The 21,823-nt window shown below is 41.3% G+C and overlaps 2 protein-coding genes across 9 annotated transcripts in view; one reads left to right on the plus strand and one right to left on the minus strand.

The window, feature by feature from the left end:
- Positions 1–6,000, plus strand: part of TPK1 (thiamin pyrophosphokinase 1) — a 314,203-nt gene extending 308,203 nt beyond the window's left edge. For all 7 annotated transcript variants that reach the window (XR_012834005.1, XM_075745301.1, XM_075745300.1 and 4 more), the window contains one exon: positions 5,720–6,000. Coding sequence is in view for 5 of the 7 variants with exons in the window: in XM_075745301.1 (XP_075601416.1) it covers positions 5,720–5,838 (119 nt within the window). In the remaining 2 variants the exon portion in view is untranslated. The remainder of the gene's footprint in view (positions 1–5,719) is intronic.
- Positions 6,001–7,351: 1,351 nt separating this feature from the next.
- SEC61G (SEC61 translocon subunit gamma) overlaps positions 7,352–21,823 on the minus strand; it is a 329,059-nt gene continuing 314,587 nt past the window's right edge. Inside the window, exons 1-4 of one of the 2 annotated variants that reach the window (XM_075745303.1) lie at positions 10,546–10,869; positions 9,636–9,735; positions 8,309–8,411; positions 7,352–7,459 (exon numbers count right to left, since the gene is read on the minus strand). In XM_075745303.1, coding sequence (XP_075601418.1) covers positions 7,450–7,459; positions 8,309–8,411; positions 9,636–9,729 — 207 coding nt within the window. In that variant the 5' untranslated portion in view covers positions 9,730–9,735; positions 10,546–10,869 and the 3' untranslated portion in view covers positions 7,352–7,449. Of the gene's footprint in view, positions 7,460–8,308; positions 8,412–9,635; positions 9,736–10,545; positions 10,870–21,823 lie in introns of those variants that run through there. The other variant, XM_075745304.1, reaches the window with a different exon arrangement.

Below are 21,823 nucleotides of genomic sequence, written 5' to 3' on the forward strand. Positions count from 1 at the left end.
AAAATTGCCCAAAGCAATCTCTGTTTATTCAAAACTCTCCTTGGCCCTAAAGGGATCTGTGCCATGACAGACTCACCTGTCCCCTGCCACTAGACTCGGAAAGCTTTTATGGTACTTTGGTGTTGTGTCAATATTGAAAATAGTTCGTGTTTTATTGTAAATTACTGTTATTTGCAACTTCCAGTTTTGCAGTTCCCACTGCACAGAGATCGAGGACCCAATTTTTCTTTTGTATACATCAGTGTAAATCAAGATTAACTCCAGTGAAGTCAGTCTAACCACAAGTGTAAAACTAGGAGGAATGAAATGAAAATCAGGCTATAAACTATTTGGGTTTTATTTTTAAATAGCAAAATTAATGCTGCTGTTCTGCAGACACAGAGTGACCTGCAAAGTACTAGCTCATGCATTACTAATGCATCTCCATTTAAATGCAGATTTTTGCTCCTAACACAGAACTTCAGGGAAATCCTCTCCAGATAAACTGTAATAGGATACCAAATGGTAATTCAATATTTCACTTTAGCTTGTGTTTCAGCTTATTGATCTTAATTTTCTATCATTTTGATGCAGCATTTGCCTAGGGGGAAGAGGATTACATTTGCTTTAATAAGGCTTTTAATTAATAATTAATTATTTTTATATTCCAAACATCCATGCCAGCAGTGGCAATCTGCTTGTATTTGTGTACCTATTTCTATTTTTGGTGGTGGAAATCGGCACGGTATGACTTTACATATTTCAGGAAGTAATTGAGAAACACAGCTGAGAAAAAGAAACATAGCATATATATCACGGTATCTATGTGGGACATGCTTATCGTGACTGGTTTGTTCTCAGTCATTTGTGGTCACAGTAGTAAGACCCTGACTTGTTGGTGAAATCCCATGAAGTGGGGACCCTTGTGCTATGCCACTGCATTCAAGGGCTTTCCAAAAGGCTTCCATTTGCCTAAATGTCTTTGCATAAAGACATGAGGAGTGACTGTTCTGCCATTCTCACATCAAAATCACTTCCTTTACTAAATCTACTTCTGGTAAGGAGAGACTTTGCACCTTGTTATCTTCTCTTCCAGGATGACCATTGGATACTGCAGTTAAATGCATCTCAGCTGACCAGATCCCGCTGTGGTTTTGGTATAGATGTAGAAATAACAGAGGGCCTGCTTGTTCAATTGAGTCTTTCAAATTAATGAGGTCATTTGCTTTCACCATGTATGATACATTTAAGAATTTTTTTCTCTGTATAAGCCTCCTTCAAGCCCTTCTTAAGTGCAGCTTAAGGTACATGAAACCTTGATACAAGCTCTCTTCTGCTGGACTGAACTTTATATATAAGTATCTTAAATAGTACAATGAAGTCATAGGAATAATGTTTATAAGTCTACTACATCATGAATACAGCTAAGAGGAGTAACCTGATATTGAGAGCTAGTTGTTTTTGCAGCGCCTAACACGACAAGGCCCAATCTAGTTATAATGAGAGTCCACACTATTTGTTCAGTTTCCAGGCTGAAGGCCTGCAGCACAACGGTGAACATGTTGCAAGCAAGGCTTAGGTCTCGCTTTCAGCACCGCCAACTAAAAAATAAAATTCCTAACCATGGTGGAGGTATAAATATGGTAAAAGTTTTTCAAATACATTTTTAGGTTTGGGCTTTGTTGGTTGATTAGTTTTAGCGTGCATTTGGTTCACATTTCTAAATGTTGTTCTGGCAACCATAAGATTCATGAACTTCCAAAATCTTATGTCCGAGATTAACATTTTCTACGCAGCATCTTCAGAATTGTGTATTTAAAAAAAAAAGAAGTATCAAAAGATGAGCAATAAAATATTGGAAGTGGGCAGACTCAGGGTTAATGTCCTTTGGGACAATTACAGGGCAAAGGTCCTTTGTCATATAATTTAATCAGCAAAAGGGATGTCTAAGAAATAAAGATGTTTGTGATTATGCTCCTTTGGGAAGCTCACCTATGAGCACTCAAATTTCTTCTCTAAATTATTTATTCCCAAAATTCTCACACCCTGACACATTCAACCTCCTGCTAAACAAAATAAAATCTGCTAGAAAAACATTCCTCCACTACCACATCAAAATAAGTCTGAATTAGTGATATATTGCAGTCCATCAGACAGAAATGAGAATCTTTCATTACTGATAAGAATACAGGGCACACCATAAAAAGTTGTCTCATAATAGATTTTGTTGTTTGGGTATTGGTTTTGGGGTTGGTTTTTTTTTTTTTTTTGGGGGGGGGGTGTTGTTGGTTTTGTTGTGGGGTTTTTTTTCTTTCCAAAAGGCAGGAATAGAATTTGCTTTTAGTTCTGAACTCCAGAGTTGTCAGACTTCAAACCACACCACAGAACTACTAGTTAGTTACCTTCTCATGTAACCTCCCGTGACCCCCATGGCTTTCCTTGAAGGCATGGCCACCTCAGCTCAGTGCCACCAAAACATGCTGACATTATGGATGGAGAGTAATGAAAAATAGTATAGCTACATTGGAGGAGCTGGGTAGGGTATTTTTCTCATCAACAGTCTACTATCAGTAAACACAGTTCGATTGGAACCAAAGCACTAAGCAAAACTTCAGGGGAAAAAAATGTCTAACACTGCTGGAAGCAGGGGGGGGGAGGTGTGGTGTTTTCAATGAGTCATTTTTTGTTTTATCCAAATCAGCTCTTGAAGGTTCTCATGAAAAACAAAAGACTACTGTTTGTCTACAAGAAAATTTGCAGTGATTCAATGTAAAATTTCTTTTAATTAGAGAATTCTAAAAATCCTAGGGTTTTTGAGATTTAGATTTTTAAAAAAAATCTCAATGTGGAATCCTTTATTAAAATAATTTTTGGTACCTATCAAAACTTTAATACTAAATATTAGAAAATAAAATTGTTTTCTTTGGAATGCACTTCAGAAAAATAATCTCAATAGCAAGAAGGGGGAGGAAGAATTGTAATAGGTTTTTTCCCCAAGGCATAAGGACTTGCTAGGACTTAACAAATAAGACTGAAAGCCATTTAAAAAAAGGGAATGGATCAGGTATGAACTGATAAAACTTCCCACTTCTTTGACCTTGTAAACTTCACACCATAATGCATGATTCAGCAGGAAGTTTTCCTAGAAGTAGTACATCCTCTTACTTCCTTAACTGGCTTAAACCTAGTTTTTCACTTTAATTACTGTTCATTTATTGAATGGAAAGCATGCATTTTTAATTATGTTAGTTGAAATGTTGGCTGGTTTTGAAACCAAGTACTTGGAATTGGTCCATTTGAGCCACGTGAATCAGCAGTACTGTTTTATAGGTTTTGCATTTTTTTTCACTTCAGCGTTTCAAACGGTGATCCTTGCGCAGAAGAAAAGCTGGTAGAGAAAGATAAAAGGCTCCACCTAGTGGGCAAGAACTGTTTATTTAAAGGAAAAAAAAAAAAAAGCAAGATTTTCACTTAGTTTTATGCATGAGGAAATACTGCTTTAGATTTTGTTTCATTAAGCTGCCATGTTGTTCTTAATTCTTGCCTTCTACAGAGCCATTATTTCATATGCAAAGCTGAAACATTAAGAATGATTCTGACAGTTTTGAGCAAGAAGCAATAAATGATACTAAATGAGTGGGTTTATATAGAAGAGCTGATCCACAAAGTTCTTCCTCCTCTCTTCAAGCTTCAATATATAGTAACAAAAAATGGATAATTTGTGTGTCAACAAATATTTTAAACTATTTAAGGTTCTTTCCTAATTAAAACTGACTGGAAAAACTTGACCGTAACACTTAACAGAGTATTTTGGGAGTATTTTTACACAGAGAGAGAACTCTGCCCATGTGTTACCTCATCTTCCTTAAATGATCTGTTTACCTGCAAAAGGTGAAATCTGGGTTCTCTGGCAACTTAGTCCAGTGCATCAGCTTCTGGCAAGGCATAACCCCATCAGCCCCTGCTGTCTCTTCCAAAAGCAAACACCAAAACTTGTGTCTCCTGGCATTTGCCCAGGAGCCTGCCTAGCGCTGTTGTGCATCCAAAATCATCCTGGTAGAATCTAGCACCTTTATTTTAGGTACATAATTGATCTAGTACAGTACCTCTTTTTTTTTTTTTTCCTTCCCCCCCCCCCGCCCTTCCTCCTTGCTGAACTTAGGCACTGCATTGCAGTTCTGCTCTAAACTCCTGAGAGATTCAAATGGCAGGACTCTTCAGATTAAAGCAGTAGTGAAACTCAGGTGTTACTCTCTTATTCCAGCCAAATACAGCTAACAGCTGAAACCTTCTCCTCAGTTCATTTCAGGCTAATAACAAGAGTGGGAGCAGGAAAAAGTAGCAGCAAGCACAGATGTGGCAGAAGAGACACTGAACCACATTGTGTGTCCTGCCTTTTGTCAGACTAGCCTGTCTCTCATTTTCAAGCCATACAGCCTGGCAAGATCAGTTCCTCCTGTGCAGCTTCCAGCAATGGGTAGACAGTGTAACATGCATTGTAATAATACATTACTACACCTAAGTTTAGCCCATGTTCACATCCACAACTGGAATATTTGTCTCCTGTGCAAATCACAAAATAGAGCTTAATATGTTGTTTTGCACACCTCTTGATCACAGATCTCCATTTGCAGTGGGCTGAGGATAGCAAATCCAGAGGATTCCTCTTTCAGTATTCAGGCACAACAGGCCTGTGTGACAGGCCACGCAGACTGCCTGAACAGCCTTCCCCAGCTGCAGCCCTCCTTCTGTCCTTTATGGAAATGTAACTCCCTGGCACCAATGGTTTGTTTTACAGACTAAAACAAAGGATAGTCTTAGCGTTCCTACTCTGAACCTTTATACGAGCAAGGACTAATACAGAATTGACTAGTCTTAGAGTGCCTTTGGGGCAGTTCATATGTTTGCAAAATGCAAGCAGTGCTATCTCCAAAAGGGAGGAAATGGAAGATAAATGTTAAATTGCTTTTTTTTTTTTTGTTTGGGGCGCAGCTTTTATCATTGGTCTCAGCTTCTAGGAAGCCTCTGTCACCCTTAAAACATGCCAGCTAAAACAATATAGACCAGTTGTTTAGAACTTCATGGATATTTCAAAATGTTCATTACAACTGCACTGTTAGCTGTGTTAAACTCTCCTAAAATTGGCATTAGCTGTTTGTTTGCGTAAAGCCACTTGGTTTCTAATGCACCTGGACACCTCCCTCACTAGACATGCAATAGAAGATGCAAGTCACTTACTTACTTCAAAGCAGTTGTTGTTAAATAATACCACTTTTAACTGCTGGTCTTTGCTCTAGAACTGCTCACATTTTAAGAGATTATAGGCTTGCTGCTGAGCTAAAGCAAATCCCGTGTTTGGAACTACAGCAAGATCCTCTGCCTCATTTTACTTTAAATACCTTGTCTAGCACTGGTACTTGAGCTGATGCTAATGAAATACAAATCTCCAGATGTGAAACTCTGGGGAACAGTTGACAATCTGCTTTTGTAATAATCTGCTGTAAACTCAAAATGCTAATTTGGGGATTAAGTATTAATTTATTCCCTCCAGAGGTCATCGGATAGTCTCATACGAGTCTTCTAGTTAATATTTAACATAGCTATTTTAGATGTTGTTTAGCTGGGTTACATGATTTTTATCAGCTGTTTTTTCCTTCTTTGTGGGAGCAGCAGTCTTTACAATAAATGCACATCAAGGCATTTGTTTCAAGAGTACCACTAAGTCTCTTATTTTTCATAGCTAACCAGGTGCTGAAGTTTGGAACACTCGTCAGTACTTCCAACACCTATGACAACTCTGGGATCGTAACCATTGAGACGGACAAGCCTTTGTTATGGACGATGTCTATCAAAAGATAAGATCGGCTACAGCTGCCTTTTCTGATCTGACTCAACCCAAATTACTGCAAAATTTCACTGAATTAAGATAATAAAGCTGTTGCAAAAGATATAAGCAAGCACTGATTTTATGTACTGAATGGAAAACAAGTCTGAAATAAAAGTCACTTGAGATCAAATCAAGATTAGCAGCAATAACTGAGTATTTCATTCTGGTACCTCACTCAATCAGAAGACACATGAGCTGCCACCCAATACAATCATAAACAGAAGGGAATGTAAAGAAACTGCTACTGCTTTTCTGGTTAGTTCAGACTATTTTTACAAAGTATTTTATTCCGATACTGAACTGTTTTTTTCCCCTTTTACCACAAGGAAACAGAGTACACAGTTGCACATAGTATAACTATCTTAAAAGGTGGTAGCACTAAGAGTAGTCAATCTCATTTTTCTGTCCTGGTTTGTAACATATGTAGGTGCTGGTGAAGATTTCTCACAGAGAGTAATAATTGAACTTCTCTACTTCTGAAACAAGTTTGTCTACTGAAGAAGCTTCAGTTTTGCTGTAACACCAGTATCAGATTTCCCAGTACTAAGTGCTTTCAAAGTCTGTAATAGAAGCAGCATTGTAACTTCTGCAAATACCAAATGCAAATACCAACAAGCTTTTTGGAGTGAAAAATAAATTTCTCAGTCTCAGTCTGAGGAAGAACATTGCATCTACCAGAGTTTTTGCAGGCTTAGTTTTTAAAATCAAAATATTCAATCATTTAATAATGGAAAATTCAGGTCAACAAATGCAGAGCCCTTTATAAAAATTCTATGTGCATTTGCGTTACAGAACCCGTATCCAAAACAGGGGTATGCCCTATCCAACAGTGTGAGCAAGTTGTTGATTTGCTGAAGGACTGATTAGTACCTCTGACAACTAAATTAACCTCAAACTGTACATCTTAGTAACCAACTAAGTTTGGCTTTCGTAATTGTGCCACCAGAATAAGGATTGGCAATGCGAGTTCTTTATTTGATGTAGGTTTTTTTTCCAGTGAAGTACATAATATAACCTAACAGGATTTCCAAATGCAGAAAGGAATTCGGGATAATGATGGTGATTCCAGAAATTAGTGACAAGAATGCCAGGCGCTAGACTTTTAAATCACCACTTGAGAGAATACAGTAACGCTGGTTTTTTGCTGTCTGCTTTTGCTGGAACAATGCTGTTCACTAAGCAGTAAATTAATCATTGGAACAGCTTCTGAAGAGAGGCTGTACAGTTGTCACCCTTGGAGGTTTTCAATACCCGACTGGACAAAGCCTTGAACAACCTCGTCAGAATGCAACACCTACGGAGCTTTGAGCGGGAGGTTGGACTAGAGACCTCCCAAGATTCCTTCCCACCTGAATGATTCTATTACTGTTGAAAGAAGTAACAAAAAAACCCACTCTACTACAACTTAAAAAAAAAAAAAAAAGCCTGTAATGTAGACAAGTATGATCGCATACACTTTAAAAGAAGAGTAAGATGACAAGAATGTTTGAAAACCCAAACTGAGGTTGTTTAATACCAAACAAGTTAAAGCTGTGAAATCTTTGCAGCAAGTGTCACAATGTCTTGTTCTTCATGATGAATACTCAGCCGCCTCTGTTGAGAGAGCAAAGTAATCAGTTTCAACTAATCAAGTGATCCCATCTGAAGTCTAATTTATCCTCCCACCATTGCCTTGTTAGGACAAATATTACTACTGTTACAGCTTATCTCCTATTTTCAAACATTTCTCCTTGTCTACAGGACCACTCTTACAGGTATAAGCAAGCCACATGTCACGGTCACAGAATAGTATTTAACCTGTTCCAGTGCTAGAAAAGGAATTACATCAGCTCTGGAGAATCTGAGGAGTTTTAATTGGTAGTGTTCGTATGTCAGTACCACAACTACCAGTCAACTTAAGGATCACGTTTTTCATGCTGCAACGTTCAGTCTAAAAGGAATTTTACAGAATGCAGTTATACGTTAACCAGTTTCAAACATATCTAGCACCCAGAAAATTAAACAAGACCACCTTTGTTCTGTGCCCTGTCATCTTCCAGCACAATCACACAGTTTTTTCTACCTTACCGTCCATGCATTTACGTTGGATAACCAAATTATAAACTGGAAACAGTAAGAGTATGTAAGATCCAAGTAAGGTAAATGTTCTATGGTCAAACACACACTGAGGAACTGGAAATCAAAATATTTGACATTCAGTTTTGAATCAGAATACTCAAATCTGAAAAACTACATATCTAATGTTTTGCAGCATGCTAAATTAACAACCTACTTGATTCAAAGGACGTTATCAGGAATACCTGTCATATGACACCAACATGTGAAACACACAGATACTAAAGCAACACATATCCTGTAGGGCTCACTAACATCCTCTGTTTAAAACTGAACAGGTAACAATGAACATAAAATTTAGTGAGACTGAAGGTCATATTTACTTACACAATGATATTGTTGATTGGGATATGGATCAATTTGACAAAGAAACCAATAAATCCCATTATCGCAAAGCCTATTGCTGTTGCCATGGCAATCTTCTGGAACTCTGCAAAAACAAATAAACATTAGTCTAGGAAGCCTCGTGTATGGCATACAGGAGACAGGCACTACAGTGACCAAAGGAGAGATCTCTCTTTAGAAAACGGTAATGCTAGCACAGGAAGCAGTTCAGAAACAAACTGCACTGACACTGAGAAACAAATCCACTTTTTCAGAAGACAGATGAGAGTCTAAGAGAGAAGATGCTGCTTTCCACAAAACATAAGCCAATCTCAATTTTTTTAAAATAATAAGCAGAACAAGAAAAACCCACAGTCCATAACAATTCATGGAACATTTATTCCATTATCTTTCCTTCATATCCCTACAAGCCCTGAAAATAGTCCCCAATACAGTATCAAAAATGGAAAAAGCTGCATTTATGTCTGTCACAGGAAGACAGCATGTGTAGTCCCTGCAAAAATCAAGTATTTAAGTGATATTCTCAATTCTTTTAAGCCAGCAACCATGAAGTGGACTAAGAAGGTCAGCAGCCCCTCACAACCCTGCCAGTCTGACAATGAACAAAGTTCCTTACTGAACTCAAAAGATGTCAGTAAACTTCACCCTGAGCACGTGAATAAAGCATCATAACTACTACCATTAAGGACAACCAGTTGCATTCTGGTCGTAGTTATAACTTCTCTCTAATAGCTTTGGGAAAATCCACAAACCTGCTCTTCTGTACTTCCAGCAACAAAGTTCTTCCTGTCCCAATCAGGCAGTCACTGACAACTGGGAAGTACTGAAAGGGCATTGCAAAAACCATCCCTAGCGCAAGTCTCCTAAAATGAAGTCTTTCCTCCAAGATCATGTAACAAGCAGTTTCCTCCAGAATTTCCCCCAAGTTGACTGCAGTCAGTCAAACTTGACTGCTGCATTTATCTTTTCAAAATGTATGCAAGTTCTTCTCAGATCAGTTTACCTAATACATGAAAAATACTACTTGCCTGTCTCAAAATGGCTGATTTCAGCTACTTAGCCTATTTCATAAGGTGAGTTTTAGTACTACTCAGACACCTACATACGTACCAGAAAAGAACGCATTCAAGTTTATTATATCCAGAACCACAAACCCATTAACATTTGGACAACTACTCAGGTTTAAATCTCATATTGGAAACTGAGAAACATTCACAACAAATGAATCAACAGAAGTGACGTATGGAAAGGTACATGGTAAGATATAAGACAAAATAAGGACTGTGTTGTGATTTATTGTGTGCTTTACCTTTCCTGTCAGGCTTGGTGCATCTTTTAACAAGTCTTATGGAGTCTTTTACAAACTGACGGCTGGGTTCCACAAATTGCATTACCTGATCCATGATTACCTGCAAAGATGAATGGGTATAGTATTGGTGCCACATATACTGAAGGACAGAAATGTTTAGTTACAGAAGGAGCAGTTACCTACAAAATTTGTAAAGACTTAAGATAGCTTAAAATGCCATATTGCAACCTAACTGGACTTTAAAAGATACTTCCACTTTACAGAAAATAAAGACACTGTATCAGTGCATAAACATGAGGTCCTATCACTGCCTGCAAAAACTATGAAAAATTATGCCTTTCAGCATAGGAGACCAACAGCTCCATCACAGTTTGCTTTCAGCTTATATCCTATGTTGTGTTTCTGAGAACACTACTGAATGCACCAAAACAGACAAAAGTCACCCATTTCAAGACATCCCCAAACTAAAAGCTGCTGGAGGGCTGGTGAGCACCGAGGCAATCACCACGGCCTAATCTCAAGCATCTGCCAGCGCTGCCACCCCACGCAGAACACAAGGCTAGAGGGATCTGCCGTCATTAATCAGTACGTGGCCTCCGATACGAGGGTCCCCATATCAGACCCTCTCACGCCTTCCTGCGACTCCCCTCCTTGTCACCGCGGCCGAGGCCGGGCTCCCTGCCCCCACTCCCCCACCCCGCCTCGGGACGCGCAGCACGGGCCGGTGGCCTCCTCCAAGGGGAGCCTCGGCCCCCGACACCCCACCTCCCGGGGGAAGCTGGGCCTGGGACCCGCACCCGGGCCCGGGAAACCCTTCTCCCGCTCCCCAGCCCCTCAGCCCCTGTCTCCTCAGGCGGAGGGGCGCCCCACGCACGACGGAGAGAAGACGGGAACCCCGCGCGGCCCTTACCGGTTGCGCTGCCGGGCGAAGGCCACGTCGCACAGCGGTGGTGACGTCACCGCGTCGTGCGCGCGGCCGCGGCCCTGCCTGGTGGGTGGGGCGGGGCGGGCTTGTTTTAAGAAAAAGAAGTACGGGTTTGAGTGTGGGGCGTTTATTTGGCTTTTTTTCTTTCTGGTTCCCAGGTCACCTCCTCGCGGCTCCCCGCCTCACCGGCAGGGCGGCGGCCAGGCGGCCGCACGCGGTCAAGGCCGGCCGGGTCCTGCTGGGGGGAGCGGCGCGGCCTGGCCTGGCCTGGCCTGGCCTGGCCGTCTGGGCAGAGGAGCGGCGCGGCCTCTCCCGCCGGTGCGGCGCCCCGGCAGCCCCCTGGGGCGGAGGCCTCAGCGTCCCAGGGCGGGCAGCCGGCGCACAGCGCGGGGGGAGGGTGTCGGTGGGGCCCGGCGGGGGCTGCGGCCCGGGGACGGCGGTAGCTGTGCTGGTTGATCCGCCCTCTCGTTTATCCAGGCGGCCCTTCTGTGGGCGTTTGGCTGTGAATTTGCTTTTCCGTGCGGTTGTAGCCATAGGATCCAAAGGGCCTTGTAGCGGGAAGTAAAGAGATGGTACCAATAAATCTGTAACAAATGCTTTTCCGTGAAGGGAGGGGAAAAAAACCAGCATGAAAAATCTGTTCAGTTTGTGATTGCCCGTGAGTCAGACATCTATTGATTTGTAGGAATCTTGAAGCCATTGCGAGCTACAGGATTTCATCGCCTTTGAAAACATCGACTCCTGTGGCTTTTTTGTACACAGGAGTGTGCAGTGCAGTGCTTAAAAACGGGAAAGCTTTTTGCATTTCAGCGCTACAGGCATAATGTACAACGCTTCACTTCCATGGATAGGGAGGTAAAAGAGTCTGTCACTCCGCAAAGTGTGTCCTTTCTTGCTGTTTTTGAAAGAAAAGTCAGATCATGTAACAGATAAGGGAAAAACAAAGATAACATTTAGTGATTTTTATCCTTAATTTTTTATATTAATTCTGGTCTAGAACTCTTTTCCTAGCTGGCTGCCACCCTTGAGTGTGTATTGAGGACTGAAAGCTTATTAATTATTCATCAGTCAGGCTGTGGGGCTTTTGCAGCCATATTAGGCAAGCTCTGTTGATCTCAACTCACTATTGGATTTAAATGTGCACAAAGCATTTTCTGGGCTTAACTTCTTTTTGCTGACAGCCTTCATGACAGATAAAGTACCATCACACCACAGCAGGGGGTTGTTGGATATTCCAGGGATTTTTTGACAGCCGCCTTCCTTGTCTTTGCCCACAGCACAGGTCCCTCAGTATTACTGATCTCCTCCAAATATGAGCTTTCTCTTTGGCTTTGGAGGGTTATTGCCTTGGGCACCTCTACAAGTTTTCTCCAAAGGCCTGGCTTTGAATTGGATTTTGCTTTGAATCAGACCTCATCTAACAATATGTCTCTGATGGGGCTGTAATTTTGGTGGCCAAATTTTTCTGGACCTTTTCCATTGGCACACCAGTACGGAAAGCTCACAGAGTCTGTTAGGCCTCCCACAACAGATAAGCCTATCATTTGTCTCTTGTTTTTGAGGCCAGTTTGCAATCTGCAAGGATGAGCAGTCTCACCACTCGGGGAGAGGCAGGTCCCTAAGGTAAGCAGCTGATGAGGGCCTGATAGCCAAGGTGCACAGTGCCTGGTGGGGCAGAGCAGGTTGCTGGTGTTTTACATGATAAGTCAGTATGTGAAGGCTGCCCTTAGTGGTTTTTTGGTTAGTTTTGTTTTGGTTTGTGTGGATTTTTTTCCCTTCAATGTCACAAATAAATGCTGGAGACTTTACCAAGAGAGGAAACTCACATTTCCAGCTGTTAACCATCGCTGCAGAGGAATGGTTTCCACAGCCCAAGGTTCCTGTAACCAAATGGCAACTACTGAAAAAAAACAAAACCCGAACAAACCAAACCTGAAAGAAGACGACACACGTGTATGAAACAATTCATGACATAGACTTCTGGTCACATTAGATTATGATTAAAAAGTATTTGCTGCAATAAAGGTTTGCTGTTTCCCTGCACACATACTCACAAAATCTCTATTTTTATATTTCCTGGGGAGAAACATTCTGGAGAATGCTAGCATGTGTTGCCTGGCTTAAAAATGTGACTTGTTATAATGGGTTTGATACCATGGGGTAGAAGATATGGATTGTCCTCTGTCTCAGCTGTTCCTCACTGTCCCATGATGAGCTCTCTTTCCCTGCCAGACTGCGAGTTTGGGCTTCAGCACCTTGGGGGAGAGGCAGAGTCCTGTTTTGTGCACACAGAACATTTGCTGCTCTTCCTCAAACTCTTTTCCAACTTTTTTTTTTTTTTAGAGTCCTTGAACTAATGTATGGTTACTTAGACTTGGTCTTCAGGGTAACTATGTTACTTTCCTGTATATATTTACAAAAAGTCATCTGCATTTACAGAAGATATGAAAAGTTTACATCTTCCAGACAGGTGTATTTTTTTCATTGAAACGCCATTTCTGTACTTCTTTATTGTTCTTGCAAGGTTGGGGAAGAAGGTGGTGTGCTTGTACATGTAAGTTTTTATGACAGTTTTACAAACTTGCATTTATGACAATATCTAAGCTGTAAATAATTCTCTCAACAGAAAAAAAGGCAGTTGTTATCCTATATTGTAGTGTGCTAATGCTGATTTGCTTGTGGATATTCATTTTGCATAAACTGGACCAACACCCTTTTTTTTGATCTTTTTTTTTCCCCATCTTATTGTATGCTCCCAAAGATGTGAGAATTCTTTTGATGACAGTTTTACTTTGCTTATTTACGCATTTTGATTTGTAGTTTGTTTCTTGTCCTTTGGAGGACATGGAAGATAAATATCTGCTTTTAACTATTGACACATTAGCCTGTCATATAGCATCCATCCCCCTGGATCTGGATGCGTATGCCCATGCTTAGAAGAAGGAGGGAGATACGTCTCCGCTTCAGCCTCTCCCACTCCACGCTGCCTGCGGAGCATGGCGGGGTAGCAGGAGCCAGAGACCTGCCAGCAGTTCCAGCAAACGTAGTTGTGGGGTCAGCTGGAGAGGAGAAAAGACACCACCTTCAGTATGAGAGGAAGCTCAGCCTCTGCGTGCTGAGACAGCACGTGTGCAATCCCCGAGGGGTGCAGGGAGGACAGAGCAGTAGCTTTGTCTGAACGGGCCTCCAAGCTTCCCTGTTTCCCTGCAGGAGGCAACCCCGCTTTCCTGACCCTGCCTCTGGTCCAGCCCCAGGCAATTGGGAAGAGCAAAGTGCCTGCTCCTGCTCAGGCTTCTGCGAGGCTGGTGCTGCCTGGCCTCAGCAGCGACTCAATGGTAACGGGAGTGCTCTCCTCTCTGCGTGCCAGAGGGGAGGGACCTGGCAGTCAGGTATTCTTGTTTTAAGGAGTACTGGCCATGTTCTAGAAGTAAATACTTGGGTGTAGTGATTCCAGCAGGTCTCCTGTGGCTGCACAAAAAGTGATACCTTTGGGTTACGGAGTCTTGCTGAGCTATCTCCTTCCCATCCTGGTCACTTCCCCAGAGGAGTTCTTGGGAGGGATGGATTGTTTGAGCAGAGCAGTCTTTGCAGACAGAATCTGACTTGCCTTCATGAATTGGAAGGGGAAATGGTTATCCTGAGAGGCAGCAAAGGCAAGGAAAAAGACTAAGAAAACTGAGAAGGTGGCAGCTCATGGACTTACGTACACAAGGAAGACGGGCCACTGGGGACAGTGGGCATCTGAATATGCTCTGGGGCAGAAAACAGGTGCAACAGAACAAAGACCACACAGCAGCATGAGATTTACAGCCCAAAAAAGAGAAGAGTGCAGAGAAGGAAGAGAGAGGGGAGAAAGCAAGCTGATGGCGTGGGAGAGGTGTTAGGGGACCTCCTTGCACAGAGCAGCCTGTTGAAGTGCTGCCTTCAAAAGCAGCAGCACAGTAGCCCCATTGACTGAAGTCGTGCTAATGATCCATCACTTGACAGTGTTGTTAGATGACTAAATGACTATAAAATTCAGTCTTTAGAAATTGCTAAGATATATGGGACCTTTTATTTTTTAATTTTACATTATCATAAATATGTTTGATTAATTTATATCTTGAGAAACCTTTGGAATATCTATGTGCTTCTGACATTTAAAAATTATTTTTAGCATTTCATTCTCTTCAATGATCCTGCGTCTCTGTTTGGACTTGATAAGCACATCTGCATGATTTACGATGGGAAGAAAGATGATTTCCCTCCTCAGTAGCTGTACAGATGCAGGGGAAGAACATAAATGAAGAATTAATGTTAGGAAGGAAAATGATAGCTCAGATTCGGGGTTCAGAAGGAAATGATGAAGTGTTTCTGGTCTGTGTTGTTGGGTTAGCCTCATTAATTATAGAAATGCCACTAGATCAGGCTTTAATGCCATGGTTGTGAAAGGGTATGGCGCTAGTCTGAAGCAGTAAACAAGCCCTGTCCTTTGATTTGTGCTGCTTAATATTCAATGGAGATGAAATGTGGAGATGAGGGAGGAGTGCTGTTAAAATGGATTTTTACCAGTGTTAGATTTATTGTGTATAATTTTAAAGATGACCTTTTAAACAAAGTCCAAGTTCAATTTAATTTGAAAGACCTGAAGAGTAAGAGCATTTGGAAGATTTGTGTCTGTATAATGATAGATGCAATATGAGAGAAACAGGGGCAGTATACTAAAATGGCATCGCTAAATGATACCTCAGACTAAGAAGGTCTAAAGATAAGGTTTCTAGATAGCAAAAGTAAAATAGGGAAGTTAACAGAGGAATAGATGTACCTCCATCAGCTCAGTCCAGGTCTGAGAGGTAAAGAAAAAACGAGTACTTACTAGTTTCTCTGATTCAATGCTTGTAATACTGTTTTGGTTTAGCACAACTGCCACTGATGGCTGTGATTTCTCTTATTTTTAGCCACTTCTCAATACTACTTTGAGGTGTGCCAATTTTTAAGTTCACGGTTTGTTTTTTTGTGCCAGTTAATATCATTCTCCCATCATTTCTGGCCTCATCCAACAAAACTAAAGTAATAAGAAAAGTAACTTTGATAAACAGGGCAGGGGGCAGAAAATGCTTTCTCTAAGTCTTGCTCTGATAAATAGCAGCTGATGATACAGGCCTTGTCCCTGCCTTTGCAATTTCCACCTGAAGATTTTTGTGTATAATAAGAAACAAATTACTCAATCCTTCATAATAGCAACACTAATAGTAGTTGTGGAAATAGTAATTACCACTTCAGATTAAAAAAAAAAATAAAACCAAACTACAATTGGAGATATTCTTAACCTTAAGATGATTTTTTTTTTCTCCTGAGGACAAAGTTTGATTAAAAATTAAGTGATAGTCTTCTTTTTGTAGCAAAAGAGTATTTTATGTCAACAGAAACATTTTTCAGGTGCTTTGTCTGTTTTCAGACATTTTAAAATGGCTTTCAAAAATATGCAGTGGTTGCATGTATTATACATAAGACTCAATCATATAGTGGATACAGAAGTAACAACAAAAAGTGCAAGCACAGCATGTTTTCAGGTATGCTTGAACATGGCCCCTGCTGCTTCAAGCCAAGATGACAGAGCAACCAATGTGTTCAGTAACCATGAACAAGCCATTCATCATTGCATGGCTATAGTGTCAAAACATTAATTAAAAGTCCCACTTTCATGATATCTTCTTTTACATTGTTTTGGCAAACTTGCACTTATTTCAGTTTGTGAAGCGTGCCCCCTGCCCCTTATTGGTATTTTATGTGTGTAGTAAACTAAAACTACACACGTATTTTCTGTCTGTGATGTTTCAATACGCTTTCAACTCAGTTTGTGGCTCAGAAGTAACTGCTTAGGATGTCTGTTCCATCCTGGTAATGGGCTCAGCTGAGCTGGACCCCAGTCCTGCTATCATGATACACATTTTGGTATAAAAGCTATTTCATTACATGTCATCTCCAGTGAGGTTGAAAATCCCAGCTGGCTAGGAGTGTGTGCCAGAATGCCATCTCTTTCTCTGGAGGTAAAAGGTGCTTTTGCCTGCTGTAAAACTGTAAAAAGATGAAAGAAGTTGAGAGCCACCGCTTTACGAGAGTGAGAACCATCTGATGGGTAGGGCAGAGTAAGCAGCTGAAAGGATAGAGGTGGACAGGCAGACAGAAAACAACCTTCTTACCACTGAAAAGAGCGATAACTTGCCCCTCAGGTTTTTCAACATCTTTTTTCCCACTGATCTATATAGAGTTGGTTGGCTGCCTGTCTTTGTTCCTACTTTCAGATTAAGATTTTATGGGTTCATGTTTTGTAATGCTGTCAATCTCTCCTGAATTTTGCCAAGTGCCCATGCCAAAGCAGGCATTTCACTGATTTGTGCAGGAGCTGCACGCTTCAGGGACGCCGGCAGCACATGCTTTCACAAAGGGCGCCTTGGAAGCATACTCTAAATATGTAATAACTTGGACATTAAAGGATTCAGAGGAGTTTGGGGATGTCAGAACTGAAAATCAGCTTTGGAAGGTTTTACAGAAATGGGGATCATTCTTGAACATCAAAAAACTAGAATTGCAGAGTTTCTTTTTTTAATGTACCTTTTTCCTACTCTTTTGAAGATATTTTTTTAATACTCCTCTTTCCTCCTTTCTGCCTTCACAATCTTCACTCTTTGTGTTACCTACAAAGAAATTTGAATGGATCTGGGATTTTTGACTATTTCGGTTTCTGTGTGCTCAGTCTGAGGAACCTTGATAGGACCTACTGCTCAGCAAGCAGAGTTAGAGTGTCTCTGAACTGTAGGTCCTTTAAAGTTGTCTTGAGAATGACCTGAAAATGTTGGTCATTAGAGAAGCAGTTTTGTGTTGTCACTAGTTGAGTGCATACTCCTCCTCACACACAAGTGGGAGCACTGAGGGAGAAGCTGCTTTTCACAGCATGAAGATGCCGTTGACGTTTCTCTCTGTTGTCCAAATCTGTAGCAGTCTTGTTGAGTTTTATTTGATCCTGTACAGGGAATAATAGGGTTCAGTGGATTACTCTGCTTATTTGTCTCACCTATAATGCTCCAAGTCTTTATCGCTAAAAAGGATTTGGGAAATCTTCTGTTCAACTGGTACAAATGTATCCAGCGTTTTTTTCAGCACAAAATTGCCGGTAGTTCCTTAGCCCCATCAGTAATGGTTGCAATTGAAGCAGGCAATGAAATATTTGTAAATCTCATTTCTCTCACTTCCTTTCCCAGTAAGATAAAAATCAATTACTTGCATCATTGGAGAAAAGAACAGAAGTCTGCAAGATAGTGTTGGTTCAAAAAAATAAATACCTGAGGATCTAGCACTTTCTGATGCCTTTATTACCCAGATGTCACTTCTTCTTAATCATGGAGTTACAGTGTTGTAAAACTGTCCAAAATGTTGAAGTAATCAGATCTAGGAAGTTTCAAAAGTGAGTTTTGCTAACACTGCGGTGAGTTTGTGTCTGTTCTCCAGCTCCTGAACTAGTCCAAATGCTTTCTTCAATAATTAGATGGAAACATTTCAATGGCAGCATCTCTGCAATTTTGGCAGCAAGTGACAGCCTCAGGCATTTTTTAATTAGCACCTTTTTGAAATTGTTAGCTAAATTAGTCAAGTATGAAATAATCTTGCCCAAATGATTATCTGCAAATTGCACTTTGAACCTTGCATCTGTCTTAATATGTGGACACAGTGCTATTCCAATATTAACTGGATTGCACATGCCGCTTCTAGCGAATTCATGGCACATAATCTGAATGAAATCTGGCGTACCTTTATAAAATTCATTTTAAAAGCACCTGGCAGCTGTTTGGTACTGGCATTTATAATATTACTGTTTTCAAGTGTAGTCAACAGCACTCTTCCTTATTAACTGCAACAGAGAACTTGATCTCGTATGTATTTCATAAGTATAAATCATAAATTTTCATTATTCTGGGTTTATGCGGCTGGAGTGAAGATACCTGTACTGGGCCTGTAAAAGCTGTAATCCTGATTAGAACCTAATGCTGAGCCAAGCTGTGAAATTGATATCACAAAGCATTATTTTCCTCATCTTTGGAGTTATTTGTTGAATTTAATATTTCACTCTTCTTGCATAAAAAATATATGTGTAAGAACCTAATACTGTAAAATAATAATCCATATGTAATACAACAGTGTCGCTGAAAAACATCGCCTGAGAGATTTTCCTGGACCAAAGAGGCCATATGTAGTCTCTTCACATTTTTACCCAAGCCAGGCACAAACACACCATGCTCATAACTGTTCCACTCCAACTCACTTAACAAGCGGCCATTCTGCTACCATTCCTTCAGCCTACTCAGTCCCCACTTGCCCCCAAGCCTGATTTTCAGTTTAAAAGAACAGCCTGCCCTTAACTACCCTTAGTTAGCTTCTGAGAAGTCAGGTGCTTAGGAAGAAACCCTTGTTTAGTACATCCTACCTGTAGGAGCGAGATAAGGAAGTGTTACTCTGTGTGTCCCTACAGCGATAAGGCCAGGGAACTTTCAGGTATGGTGTAAGTAGAAAAGTGCAATTTTGTGTAGCGTGGTGGTGTAAGAGGTCTGAGCTGAAGGAAATTGAGCTGAGGAGCCAGAGAAAATGCAAAGTAAAGCAGCAAAGGACTGGCTACGCTGTCAAAGTACAGAAACTCTTTTTGTTTCTGCATTGTGTCTGGCTGAGGTGGAGCTAATTTTCCCCACAGCAGCCCTCATAGTGCTGTGCTGTGTAGCCAGCAAGGTGTTGATAACACACCAGTGTTTTGGCTACTCTGAGCAGCGCTGGCACAGCACCAAGGCTGTCTCCCCAGCATTCCCCCCCTCACCAGTGGGCTGGGGGTGGGCAAGATCTTGGGAGGGGACACCGCTGGGATAGCTGACCCAAACTGACCAAAGGGATATTCCACACCATATGATGTCTGCTCAGCAACAAAAGCTAAGAGAAAGAGGAGGAAGGGGGGCATTCGTTGTTTACGGTGTTTGTCTTCCGGCGCAACCGCTGTGTGTACTGAAGCCCTGCTTCGCAGGAAGTGGCCGGGCATTGCCTGCTGATGGGAAGTAGAGAATAAATGTTTTCTTTTTCCTTTGCTTCCATGCGCAACCTTTTCTTTTGCTTTACTACCTTTATCTTGACTCACAAGGGTGTTTTTCCATCTTATTTCCCCCTGCCCCCCATCCTACTGAGGAAGGGACTGATGGAGCAGCTTAGTGGGCACCAGGTGTCCAGCCAAGGTCAACCCACCACAGTTTAATGTGGTTCTTCTTGCTGTACTTCTGTGTTAAGCCCATTTGGCAATTAAATTGCAAAGTCGAACATCCTTTGACTCAGGGTACAGCAGTGTAATTTGTCTGTATCGAACTATCTCCTCAGGTTATTTAGATAGCTCAGCTGAAGGAGGTGGTGGATCTTCAGGAGCCTAGCCTACCTTGGGTGCAGGATAAAGGTGCCTGGTGGTTAGTATCCTGGCTTAGACTTTGGTATCTATGGTGGCTGGTCTATGCATTTGCAGAGGTTCTCGTTATTCCTCTGAGGCTGCAGTGTAGGATAAAGTGGTATTTAAACTCCTACAGATCATTTATAGACATGAACCTGACAAACAAATTGGCCACTGAACATGATGTAATTAATTGTGAATTAATTATTAAGCTATTAAAACCATATCAAATGCTGGGAAATCTATGGCTTCTGTCTGCTGTATAGATTTAAGGCTTTCAAGGGCTGATAAATCTTTGTTATTGTCAGTTCAGCATTATTGATACCCTCGGCCTTTAAAATATACAGTTTCAATTACATAACTTTCTTTTATTGCATCAACAGCTTTCTAATTCTAATCTTACCAGCAGTCTGTAGCTTGTCACGGACTGAGAGAGGCAGTGCTAATAAGATTTCTGATTTTTAAAATAATTGCAAAATTTGGTTGCACAGAAAATATCCAAGATGTCTTTTTCTGTTCTTTTACCCTAGAGCAGTGAATGCCTCACTTATCAGGGGGGTTGCAGCCTGAGAGGGAACCAGTGGATATGGATTATCAAATAAATAATCTCTGTGAAACTTTTCTAGATGGATGAGACTTGAATAGGTCCGGAGGGCTTGAGAGGACTTGAGTAACATGGGCTCTCCTACAGCAGTCGTAGGCTCCATGTCCTCTCTTATGGGAGGGGATAAGGAACCACAGTTGGAGTCACTTGCAGATTTCATGTGACTAGTGAGGTACTCTGGAAATAGATGGCAAACACCAATTTGTTCCAGTCTTACAATTGTTAAGAAGAAACCACTGATAAATTGTAATATAGTTGGGCTGGACTTCCTTTTAGACCGTAACAGTGTAAGATTAAAGGTTTTTTACATAACTCCCGTCTTTTATGTGAAGTGAGTCTCCTTCATGTCATTTTAAAACATTTGTAATTCTGCTCTAAGTGCTGTGTCTATATGTAGAGTTGCGCTATAGGGGTACCTATGTGCAGGCTCTGAAGCCAGATAGTCTTTGTTGGCTGTACTAGTGATGTCAGTCTTTTAGGTCTGAAATGTGCATGCACCCACCATGCAGCTGAAACAGAGGGGGATGGCATTGCGCTCCTCTGTCAGTTCCTCTTAGTTTCCCGGAGCATTTCTGCTTTCTTTTCTTCGAGCTCCCAGGACTCTGCATTATTCCTAGGTGTTTGGTTTGGGCTCAGTCTTTCATTTGCAGTTAATTAGTCATGTGGCTTTGGCCTGCCTTACTAGTAGTCCTCAAGTCCTCAAGCATTGTGTGTATCTAGATTGTGCTTGTTAAATCACTTATAGTACTGTCTGTGTTGGTTTCAAACTCTCTGCCATCCCTTGAATGTAGCATTGAATGCAAAGTTCTTCAGTCTTCTCTGGCTCTTAATTATGCCCACAGGTTGTTTAGCAGAATTATCTTTACTTGCCCATCCTTAGTCTGCTGAGCTTTCTTGGAACTGCTTGAAATGTTGGCACCCTCAATAAATATCCCCCTCAAGTCCTTGAAACAGTCCATGGAGTAGAGGATGTTCTACTCTATCCCTTAATCTCAGACCTTATGTAGAATTGCTACCCTGCTAGCCACAGCTAGTGCTGTTTGCCAAAATCCAACTTCTTCTGGCTATCTCCAGGAAGAGTTGTTTGGTGCAGTGTTGTCCCAGCCAGCTCCAGGAGCTGGAGCCTTGGAAGGGGACAGGCAATCTCAGAGTGTCTGACAGCTCCAAGGTCTATGAACACATAGGCTATCTAGAGGTTAATGTGTCGG

The sequence above is a fragment of the Balearica regulorum genome, chromosome 2 (assembly GCF_011004875.1).
Source record: "Balearica regulorum gibbericeps isolate bBalReg1 chromosome 2, bBalReg1.pri, whole genome shotgun sequence".
NCBI classification, from domain to species: Eukaryota; Metazoa; Chordata; class Aves; order Gruiformes; family Gruidae; genus Balearica; species Balearica regulorum.